The 11,617-nt window shown below is 51.9% G+C and overlaps 1 protein-coding gene and 1 non-coding gene across 2 annotated transcripts; both read left to right on the forward strand.

The window, feature by feature from the left end:
• The first annotated feature begins 2,792 nt into the window (after positions 1-2,792).
• On the forward strand, positions 2,793-11,410 carry VPS18 (VPS18 core subunit of CORVET and HOPS complexes). The gene is made up of 5 exons (XM_043471512.1): positions 2,793-3,234; positions 4,444-4,585; positions 7,106-7,197; positions 7,324-9,194; positions 10,064-11,410. The coding sequence occupies exons 1-5, from the start codon at positions 3,144-3,146 to the stop codon at positions 10,787-10,789; spliced, it is 2,922 nt and encodes a 973-aa protein (XP_043327447.1). The 5' UTR covers positions 2,793-3,143; the 3' UTR covers positions 10,790-11,410.
• Positions 4,077-4,183, forward strand: LOC122444368. The gene has a single exon (XR_006270212.1). It is a non-coding gene; the product is annotated as a U6 spliceosomal RNA (small nuclear RNA).
• Positions 11,411-11,617: the final 207 nt, after the last annotated feature.

An 11,617-nucleotide genomic window follows, 5' to 3' on the forward strand; every position in this document is an offset into this window, starting at 1 on the left:
AAGAACATCAAATGTACACAGTGTCACAGCTACCGAGTGACTAGGCATGAATAAGAAGGCTGGTCTCTGTGACTCTTACTCCAAAGTCCAGCCTAAGGTTGAAGACGGAGTACGTGGGGGAAAACTGCTGTAATCAGCTCAACAGGGAGTAGTACTGAATGTGTAGGCCCACTTAGGCTCCACCCCATACATCCCAGAGAGCAGTGGCACTGAGAGGGAGGCTCTGGGGACAGTGTGGGGGCTGGAAGAACTCTGTTTCCCTGAGATGTCATCTCCATGCAGGGGGCACACTCTCCCTGCACAGTCCAGACCTGAGGATTCAGTTGTGTCACCCTTCTCTCAGCTTGCTCTGGGGTCATGGAGGGTGCGGTGGTAAACTCTTAAGCATTTGCTTGCATTTGAATATTGCCTTCTGGTTTCCTCACTTGCTGGCCACAAGACTTCGACAAATTGCTCCACCACGCTGAATTTCAGTTTCCGCTTTCCTATCGTGGGGAAAAGAGCAGTGCCTATTTTACAGCATTAGTGTGAGGTAAGATGGACTTACACTGAATATTAGGAACTTAGTGTGGTTTTTGGCGCATCCGCAGGTACTCAGGAAATGTACCTTTTCTGGTGATTTGACCTTCATCTGGACCTATTTGTGTTTCCCAAAATGCAGCTGGCAGGTGATCTGGGGTGGAGCCTTACACACAAGCAGCTTCGGGGCTGGGATCACTTTTCTCCGGGCGGAAACCTCCCTACTTGGTAGCTTGGGCACCTTCCCTCCTGGGACCTAACCTGCTGCTCAGCGCCCCTGGCGGCGTAGCCGCGTCGCGGCTGCAGGTTTCAGGTGGGAGAGGCCGGCCCGGGAGCTCCGGGAAGTTATTTAATACGTTGGACCGCGAACCAGTCAGGGCCACCCCAGGCCCAGAGAACTTTCGGTGAGGGCTGATGAGGGTCCAGTCCTCTGCGCCTACCGGGAAAGTTTAGCAAGAGAAGCATAACCGCACCATGTACGGTGCACATCTGGACGTTTTTGAGAATAAAGAGGGCGCTCTTAGTCATTAATCGGGGGCTGCCGGTTAAAGCCAGGACATTGGTAACCCTGCCTAGATAGAGCCTTCCACTTTAGCAAGGTAGCAAGGCCCATGAGCCCAAAGAAAGGAACAGATTCTTTCTGGGTTGCCCAGGCAGGTGGAAAACCAAGAGCACCCAAACCCTCGCTGTTTCATTGCTCTGGACTCCCCATACGCCTCCAACATCCCTCATCCCGTGTTCCAGCCAGGCTTTTCGGGCATTTGTGTTCCAACAGCGCTGTGGCCATGTCCCTTGTACACGTCTGGAGGGCAGACATTTTTCTGTTCTGTTCTGTATGGTGTCCCCAGAGCCAGGAACAGTGTGTGTGTGTGTGTGTGTGTGCACGCGCGCGCTTGCGTGCTCATTTGCGGAATGAGTGCGCTGCTGAACAAATCATAAATTGCTTTTCTAACATTAACTACGGCTTCCCTGGTGGCTCAGACTGTAAAGAATCCGCCTGCAATGCGGGAGACCTGGGTTCAATCCCTGGTTGGGAAGATTCCCTGGAGAAGGAATAGCTATACCCACTCAAGTATTCTGGCCTGGAGAATTCTCTGGACAGAGGAGACTGACAGGCTACAGTCCATGGGGTAACAAAGGATAGGACAAGAGCGACTTTCACCTCACAATCAGCATTAACTACCTATTTATGGGCCCATCGCCCCTCTGGATTATGATCTTCCAGGACGGTTGTTACACTTATCTCTGTGACCCCAGCACCTAACTCAAGGCCAGGCAGAGAGTAAGTGCTCAACACGGAGGAGCCACTACGAACCAGAGAAGAGACTGGGTAGCACATAGTTTCCTACTGGCCGAGCCACCAGCTCTGCCACTTTCTGGAAACTGGTGGGTCCCTGGACGTGGGAGAAGAGAGGCCAGGACTGCTTGCCTGTGCCGTGTCAAGGCCGGATTTAGGTGGCGTTTAGGGTGAAGAAAAGGAATGTTCTCCTGGGGACCTAGGATGTGTGTTAGTCGCTTAGGCGTGTCCGACTCTGCAACCTCATGGACTGCAGCCCTCCAGGCCCTTCTGTCCATGGAATTCTCCAGGCAAGAGTACTGGAGTGGGTAATCTTTTCCTTCACTGGGGACCTAGGGCAATGGACTATTTTTAAATGTGCGAGCGGGAGCTGACCAGAGAGGCTGAGTGGTCTTCTGCGGAAGGGAAGCCTGGGCGTGAAAAATGCTGGGAACCTTCTCAGAGGCTGAGGCTGGATTGCGCTGGGCGGGTCTGGGAAGGCGACTGAGAAAGCCAGGATTGCCTCCTGGTGTCAAAGTATAGAACTGCAGCAGAGTCCAGGAGGGTGGGGCTTGTGTTCAGCGGGGCCAGTCCACCACCTAGGGGCTTCCTTGGTAGCTCAGTCGGTAAAGAAACTGCCTGCAGTGCAGGAGACCTCGGTTCAATCTCTGGGTCAGGAAGATTACCTGGAGAAGGAAATGGCAACCCACTCTAGTATCCTCGCCTGGAGAACCCCATGGACAGAGGAGCCTGGCGGACTACATACAGTCCATGGGGTCGCAAGAGTCGAACACCGTTTAGTGACTAAACCACCACCACCAGCTCGGACTCTCCCCAGCAGAGAACGGAGCACTCCGCTGGAGAGCCAGCTGGGCCATAGCCCCGCCCTTCCACCACTCGACCCCGCCCCGCCCACCGTAGTCCTTAACGCACCTCCCAAGGGCCGGCTCCGCGACGTTCCTGCGCCAGCAAACGTGGGCCTCTGAGAACCCGGAAGTTACGTTATAGGCGTGCGTCCCAGGGGCGGGAGTCAGCTGAGTTGCTCGGGCGAGGTTGGGATCACCTGAGATCGGCTAAGGGGAACCGGTGCTTTCTTGGGGGCGTGAGTTGGGTGTAGGACTGCGCCAGATTCAAGGAGGCGGGCTCCCCGATCTTCTCGCTCTATAAGGCGAGAGTGAAAAGATTCTCAGGATTGTAAAGAGGAGGAGTTGGCCGCGGCGGATTGCCAGGATCTGTCAGATTCCTGTTGAGGCTGGGGAGTCTCAGCTTCCAATCCGGGGAGACGGGGATCCCTGGGGGGGGAGCCCTGTTGTAATCCCTGGGACGGAGGACCCAGAGGCCGGGCACCATGGCGTCTATCCTGGATGAATACGAGGACTCCCTGTCCCGCTCGACCGTCTTGCAGCCCGGCTGCCCCAGCGTGGGCATCCCCCACTCGGGTAAGGGAAGTGAGGGCGCCGCTGCACCTCTCGGCTCTCCTTGCATCTGCATGGGAGGAGCGGAGGGGGTGGCTCCAGGAGCTCGGGTTCACCTCTTGGACCTGCAGTCTGGATCTAGGCCCTTGGTTCTCCTCAGGTTCTCATGGCCTCCAGGCGGTGGATGGTCGAAGTTTGAAAGAGCAGCAAGCACAGCCGCGTAATCTAGGCCATGCCACTAGAGTCCTTCTAAGAGGGAACTGGGACTCAGATAAGGAAGTGACTTGCTTAGAGGGCAGCAGTTGGGAAAACTGAGAATAGGTTCAGATGAGAATAGGCTTCATCTGATTCAGTGTTTTTCCCATCAGTCCCCTTCTGGAGGTAACAGGAAGAGAATGAGTAAAGAACTGGTGAAAGGGTAGTGTTGTAGGGGAAGGAGGGGTGAGCCTAGAGGGAACTCTGTCACTGAACAGGGGAAAATGAAGTATCTTAAGCTTCTGGTAGAGCTGTTTGCAGCTGGATGGTGAGGGGAAGTTTTTGTAGAAAGTAGTACAGAGTTGGCAGAGGCATCTGAAGTGCTGGAATATTTTGAGTAGTGATAGAGAAATGAAAGTAAAGGCTAGAGAGAAAGTACCAGCAGTTTGTTAACCAACTGATTGGAAGGGTTTCTCAGGGATCCCTCTGCCCTCATTCTTCTGGAGACTTATTGAGAGCATTATTGCATGGGCAGGGAGGAAGGAAGAAAGTGGAACTAGATGACTTTAGTTGAGCTGGGATTGCTTGGCCAAGGACTGATAAAGGAGAACACTCAAACTTTCCCTCATTACCACCAGGAGCAGGTACATAGTGGTTTAATAGCATCACAAGTGCTCGCTTCGGCAGCACATATACTAAAATTGGAACGATACAGAGAAGATTAGCATGGCCCCTGCGCAAGGATGACACGCAAATTCGTGAAGCGTTCCATATTTAAAAAAAAAAAAAAATAGCATCCCAAGGGTTCAGAGGATCAACCCCTTACTGCTTTCAGAGGTGTGGGAAGAGCCCAGAACCTATAATGTAGCCTAGGACTAATATAGAGGTGGTTAGTGAAGTGCTTGATATATTGATATTTAAAGTGTCACTAACCAACATCCTGGGGTAGGAATATGTTGGGAAGGTGGAGAGGAGCAATCTGCCTCTTCTTGCCCTTCCTCTGTTTCATAGTTAACCTTTCCGTTGCTTCTTGCCTAGGATATGTGAATGCCCAGCTAGAGAAGGAAGCACCCATCTTCATGAAGCAGCGCATTGACTTTACCCCTTCCGAGCGCATCACCAGTCTTGTTGTCTCCTGCAATCAGCTCTGCATGAGCCTAGGCAAGGATACACTACTCCGGTAAGTGAAGACCCAGAAGGTTTAGGAGTGTAGGCAGTGGATTGGTGGTATTTTGGAACTGTTGACTGACCAGGCCTTTCTTCTATTCTGGGCAGGTGAAACAGTGATTTGGGGTTTGGGGGAAATATCCTATCCTTTCCCCGATGTAGTATAGTAGACCTGGGCTCAGAGCTCAGCTCTGCCACTTACAGTGGAATCTTGAGCAAGTCACCTGGTCTCTCTGAACATGTCCCTTCATCTGTTACAGACTGTGTGTGTGTGTATATGTGTATAGTCACCAAGTCGTGTCCAACTCTTTGTGACCCCATGGACTGTCCAGAGTTCTCTGTCCATGAGATTTCCCAGGCAGAAAATACTAGAGTAGGTTGCTATTTCCTTCTCCAGGGGATTTTCTCAACCTAGGGATTGAACCCGCGTCTTCTGTATTGCGGGCAGATTCTTTACCACTGAGCCACCAAGGAAGCCCATTATAAACAGTACCAACCCACAAAGTTAGTCATGTAGATAAGTGGAACTGTCTAGAGTCCTGAAATAAATTCACTATAAGTAGAAATAAAATATTTCAATAAAACTGGAAATATCTCAAGTAAATAGAAATAATACATGACAAAAGGTGTTAGCAAAATTTTTTTGTCTACCCAGAATAACCATCTGAGATGAAAGAGAGCTAAATCTCTGTATCACAAAAATGAATTCTAAGTAGAATAATTATTTAAATATAAAAAATAAGCAGTGTGACTATTAAAGAATATTTAATAAATTTCTGTGTTCTTGGGCTTAAGGGAGACCTTCTTACTCAAGCTAGAAAATCCAGAATCCACAAAGGAAAAGATAGATTCGACTATGTAGTAATTGCTGTTATGACAAAATAAAAATAGAAAAGCATATGAAGCAGGTCAGGACAAAAGACGGTGGGAAAATAATGTTTTTCCACATATGACTAAAGATTTACATTCCTGTTCTTTAAAAAACAAAAAACCCTTTCAAATTAATAAGAAAAAGACAGTTCAGTAGAAAAGGAAAGGTAAACAATATAAACAAGCAGTTTGCAGAAGAGGAACTCCAAATTTCCAGTAATCATTTGAAAATATTTTAAACCTGTGGGAAATGCAAATTAAAATAACAGTAAGGGACTTCCCTGGTGATCCGGTGATTAAGACTCTGTGCTTCCAATGCAGGGGACGTGGGTTCAATCCCTGATTGGGGAACTAAGATCCCTCATGTTGTGCGATATGGCCAGAAAATTGAAAAAATTAAATAAAACAACTAAGATACTATTATTTTTAACCTATAAGATTAGCAAGAGTTTAAAATGGCAATGTATGATGCTGGTGAAGATATACAGAGATGGACTCGTATATTGCTGGAAAGAGTATAAATTGCCACCACCTTTTGGAAAAGCAATGTCTGTTAAACTTTAAAATATCTGTAACTTTCCTGGCAGTCCCACTTTGGGGAATTCAAGTCATAGAAAGAAAACTACCAGTTTGAAAGGTATATATACAAGGATGTTGATTGCAGCCATATTTCTGGTAGGAAAAACTGGACCCAAGCTGAATGCCCATCAGTAGGAAAATGATTAAGTTATGATTCAGCCATAAAAGGAAATATTATGCAGTTATTAAAACAATGAGAGCTGTATCTGTTGACCCAGTGGAAGGTTCATGAAATATCATTGAGAAAAGTAAGGTATAAATTATAAAAACAGTGATAATATAACTTTATGTTGTGAACATGGAGAAAGATGTTAATATCAGGTTTTTTTGCTGGGAATAACAGGAATTTGGAAGGAAAGTCATTAACTTTTTCTTCATACATACTTACTTTTTGTTTTTAAATTTGATTGTGTGGGGTCTTGGTTGTGGCACATGGGATCTTCAACACGGGTCTCAGGCTCAGTTGCCTGGAGGTTTGTGGGATCTTAGTTTCCAGACCAAGGATCAAACCCGCTTAAGTGGTTAAGTGGATTCTTAACCACTGGACCACCAGGGAAGTTCCCCTTCATATAATTTTGCATTGATTCTTTGGTTAGAATGAGCATATCAATTGAAAAGGTTTTAATAAGGAAATACCTTAAATAGGAAATAACCTTAAGGGAATACCCCTCAAGATTATTGTGAAGATTAATTGAGGTCATACTAGCTCAAGCTCTTAGCATGGTGCTGGGTATCTAGAAAGTGCTCAATAACCATTAGCTACTATTTGCGGTTCCCTTTTTATCCCAGCACTCTGGGATGTCCCTGCCCATCTTCCTGGAGGCACTGGGAGTGTTTTGGGCAGAAGCAAAAGACTTCTGCTTAGTGACTTCTCAAAATGAAGCAGCTTCTCAGAGCTGAGGGTTCTGAAGGAGGACCCCGTATGTGTTTCAGAGTTCCCTTGGGATTGTATTCAGAATTTTATGTGTCTGTGTAGATTTCAGGGAGGAAAGGTTGTGCCTTTCATCTGATTATAAAGAGGTCTGTGATTCAAAAAAAGGCTCTGCCCTCCTCTGGAGTCATGCTCTGACTCTTGTCTCGACAGCATTGACTTGGGCAAAGCAAATGAACCCAACCACATGGAGCTGGGGCGCAAGGATGATGCCAAAGTTCACAAGATGTTCCTGGACCCTACTGGTGAGTGGTGATAGAGTTCTGAGGTGGGGGCGGGCACTGTTGAGGGTGGGTCACCGCCGGGGTGGGTGGGACCTGAGGGTGGGAAAGGCAGCATCCTCTAGGGTGCCATGCTTTGCCCTCCTCCAGGCTCTCATCTGCTGATCGCTCTGAGCAGCACTGAGGTCCTCTACGTGAATCGTAATGGACAGAAGGTTCGGCCCCTGGCACGCTGGAAGGGGCAGCTGGTGGAGAGTGTGGGCTGGAATAAGGCCCTGGGCACCGAGAGCAGCACGGGCCCCATCCTGGTCGGCACCGCCCAAGGGCAGATCTTTGAAGCAGAGCTTTCGGCCAGCGAGGGTGGGCTTTTTGGCCCTGCCCCGGATCTCTACTTCCGTCCACTGTACGTGCTAAATGAAGAAGGGGGCCCAGCACCTGTGTGCTCCCTTGAGGCTGAGCGGGGCCCTGAAGGACGCGGCTTTGTCATTGCCACCACTCGGCAGCGCCTCTTCCAGTTCATAGGCCGAGTGGCAGAGGGAGCTGAGGCCCAGGGTTTCTCGGGGCTCTTTGCTGCCTATGCTGACCACCCACCCCCATTCCGTGAGTTCCCCAGCAGTCTGGGCTACAGCGAGCTGGCCTTCTACACCCCCAAGTTGCGCTCTGCACCCCGGGCCTTCGCCTGGATGATGGGAGACGGCGTGTTGTATGGATCATTGGACTGCGGGCGTCCGGACTCCCTGCTGAGCGAGGAGCGGGTCTGGGAGTACCCAGAGGGGGTGGGTCCCGGGGCCAGCCCACCCCTGGCCATCGTCCTGACCCAGTTCCACTTCCTGCTGCTGCTGGCAGACCGGGTGGAGGCGGTATGCACGCTGACAGGGCAGGTGGTGCTTCGAGACCACTTCCTGGAGAAGTTCGGGCCACTGAAGCACATGGTGAAGGACTCCTCCACCGGCCACCTGTGGGCCCACACCGAGCGGGCTGTCTTCCGCTACCACGTGCAGCGGGAGGCACGGGATGTCTGGCGCACCTACCTGGACATGAACCGCTTCGACCTGGCCAAGGAGTATTGTCGAGAGCGGCCTGACTGCCTGGACACAGTCCTGGCCCGGGAGGCCGACTTTTGCTTCCGCCAGCGTCGCTACCTGGAGAGCGCCCGCTGCTATGCCCTGACTCAGAGCTACTTTGAAGAGATCGCCCTTAAGTTCTTGGAGGCCCGACAGGAGGAGGCGCTGGCCGAGTTCCTGCAGCGAAAACTGGCCAATTTGAAGCCTGCCGAGCGAACCCAGGCAACTCTGCTGACCGCCTGGCTGACGGAGCTCTACTTGAGCCGGCTTGGGGCCCTGCAGGGTGACCCAGATGCCCTGAACCTCTACCGGGAAACCCGTGAGCGCTTCCGCTCCTTCCTCAGTAGCCCTCGCCACAAGGAGTGGCTCTTCGCCAGCCGGGCCTCCATCCACGAGCTGTTGGCCAGCCACGGGGACACGGAGCACATGGTGTACTTCGCTGTGATCATGCAGGACTATGAGCGTGTGGTGGCGTACCACTGCCAGCATGAGGCCTACGAGGAGGCCTTGGCCGTGCTGGCCCGCCACCGTGATCCCCAGCTCTTCTACAAGTTCTCGCCCATCCTCATCCGTCACATCCCTCACCAGCTGGTGGACGCCTGGATTGAGATGGGCAGCCGGCTAGATGCCCGGCAGCTCATCCCTGCCCTGGTGAACTATAGCCAAGGTGGCGAGGCCCAGCAGGTGAGCCAAGCCATCCGCTACATGGAGTTCTGCGTGAACGTGCTGGGCGAGACCGAGCAGGCCATTCACAATTACCTGCTGTCGCTCTATGCCCGGGGCCAGCCGGCCTCACTGCTGGCCTACCTGGAGCAGGCCGGGGCCAGCCCACACCGCGTGCATTATGATCTCAAGTATGCGCTGCGGCTCTGCGCTGAGCACGGCCACCACCGCGCTTGTGTCCACGTCTACAAGGTCCTGGAGCTGTATGAGGAGGCTGTAGACCTGGCCCTGCAGGTGAGCCGGTGATCCTTGACCCCATCTGGGAGTCAAGAAAGAGAACTAGAAAGCCTGACATGCTGAAAGTTGAGGGGGTGGGACCGTGGCTAAGGGGTGCTGGCCTCTCTCGCAGAGGAACTGTTATATAGAGGTGAAGAACACAACTCAGAAGTCGGGGTTTGAATTCTGGTTCTGCCTCGTACTAAGCTGTGTGACCTCAGACTGGTTTCTGAACCTCTTTTTGCCTCAGGTTATTCAGCTGCAAAATGGGGATAATATAATAAGCACTTCCCTCACGGGTAAGTTCTGCATACATGCTAGCCACAATTGCAGAATGGGAAGGTGCTGAGTTGCATTGCTCAGATCATGAATTATCACCTACTTAGGATTGTATAAAGTGCTATTTAAAATTTGAGGGAATTTCCTGGTGGTCTAGTGGTTAGGACAGTGCATCTTCACTGCCGAGGGCGTGGGTTCAATCCCTGGTCAGGGAACTAAGATCCTGCCAGCCATGCATTGCAGTCAAAAGAAAAAAAAAAATCAAATTCCTGGGTTTGAATCCAAGACTTACTGAATCAGAATGTCTGGTTGAGGGCCCAAAAATCTGTATTTTAGGTATTTCCCCAGGTGATTTTTAACTTCACTAATATTGCAGGCCCACCATCAATAAGTAGCATTTGCGTAGCTCTGACAGGGACAGGCCCGTTCCTGACAGGCCTTCCTGTTTCAGGTTCCTTCCTGTTTCAGTAGCCCCTGTTTCAGCCCCCAGAAGCCCAATCTTGTTGCCAGGAGTGCCGGGCATCCGTTCTCTCGGGCATCTGTCTTTCCCACAGACTCTGTCCTGAGTGGGGAGGGACTTGACCCTAACACTCTCAGCTTCCCCACAGGTGGACGTGGACCTGGCCAAGCAGTGTGCTGACTTGCCTGAGGAAGACGAGGAGCTGCGCAAGAAGCTGTGGCTGAAGATTGCGCGGCACGTGGTGCAGGAGGAAGAAGATGTGCAGACGGCCATGGCCTGCCTGGCCAGCTGTCCCCTGCTCAAGATTGAAGACGTGCTGCCTTTCTTTCCTGACTTCGTCACCATTGACCACTTCAAGGAGGCCATCTGCAGCTCACTGAAGGCCTATAACCACCACATCCAAGAGCTACAGCGAGAGATGGAAGAGGCCACAGCCAGTGCCCAGCGCATCCGGAGAGACCTGCAGGAGCTGCGGGGCCGCTATGGCACCGTGGAGCCCCAGGACAAATGTGCCACCTGCGACTTCCCCCTGCTCAACCGCCCTTTTTACCTCTTCCTCTGTGGCCACATGTTCCATGCTGACTGCCTGCTGCAGGCTGTGCGGCCCGGCCTGCCAGCCTACAAGCAGGCCCGGCTTGAGGAGCTGCAGCGAAAGCTAGGGGCTGCTCCACCCCCTGCCAAGGGCTCTGCCCGGGCTAAGGAGGCTGAGGTGGGTGCTGCTGCCGGGGGGCCCAGCCGGGAACAGCTCAAAGCTGACCTGGATGAACTTGTGGCTGCTGAGTGTGTGTACTGTGGGGAGCTGATGATCCGCTCTATTGACCGGCCCTTCATCGACCCCCAGCGCTACGAGGAGGAGCACCTCAGTTGGTTGTAGGAAGATGTCAACGCCGATAGGCAGGCTGGCAGTTGGGGGGCTGTCCCTTCTTGGGAAAGCCACAGCATCATCTGTGCTCAGTCTCCTGAAGGCTGCTGGGCTGGGACGGTGGTGGGGGGAGTGCAACTATCCTTGTTGCCCTCAGGTGTCAGCTGTGATGCTTTCTGCCGGCTGCCTGTGCTAATCTTCAGAGCTGCCTTAGAGCTGCTGTTTTGCCCAGGCCGTAAGCCTGCTTCCCAGTAGAGGGCCATAGGCTGGAGAAGTCAGAATTCTGACCCCATCACTATTCCCCCACGATAACAGCTCTTTTCCTTTTCACTCTTCACACACCTGTTCTCCTTCTGGAGCAGTACCTTCTTTCCTATCCTTCCTTCTCACTGTGGCTCGTCTCTCTCAGAAGCGCTCTCTTCTGTCTGCTTCTCGGTCCCACAGGTGAAAAGACAAGCCCCCCAAGCCCTGGGCATGGGTTGGGGTGAGAGGTGGGGCTGATGGTGGGCCTGCTCTTGTGCACACTGTCTGGGGCTCCAGTATGAGGAGTGCCCTGGGGCAGAGAGCCTTCTGGAGGACAGTGGGAGATGGTGATGAGGTGGAGAGCATTAAACTGTCTGCATTGCCCTGGTACTCTGGAGTTGGTGCCTTTGTGTTGATGCTGGGGAGAGCGGTGTGTGCATGATCTCCAAGAGGGGCTGGGGTGCCACAGGAAGCTGCCAAGGCCCTGCATACTTTCAAGCCTTGGCCCTTGTTCCTGGAGATGTAACAGGATACTTTTTTTATTCTTTGCCTTCACTCTGTTCTTTCTGACTCCAAGCTTGGGTTGGGCTTTAAGGC

Source organism: Cervus canadensis, chromosome 6 (assembly GCF_019320065.1).
Source record: "Cervus canadensis isolate Bull #8, Minnesota chromosome 6, ASM1932006v1, whole genome shotgun sequence".
Taxonomy (NCBI): Eukaryota; Metazoa; Chordata; class Mammalia; order Artiodactyla; family Cervidae; genus Cervus; species Cervus canadensis.

Excerpts from the sequence above, each read along its gene's own strand:
- VPS18 (XM_043471512.1), top strand. The coding sequence starts at position 3,144 with ATGGCGTCTATCCTGGATGAATACGAGGACTCCCTGTCCCGCTCGACC. Across the intron at positions 3,235-4,443 it reads CGTGGGCATCCCCCACTCGG|GATATGTGAATGCCCAGCTA; the intron begins GTAAGGGAAGTG and ends CTTCTTGCCTAG. Across the intron at positions 7,198-7,323 it reads GATGTTCCTGGACCCTACTG|GCTCTCATCTGCTGATCGCT; the intron begins GTGAGTGGTGAT and ends GCCCTCCTCCAG.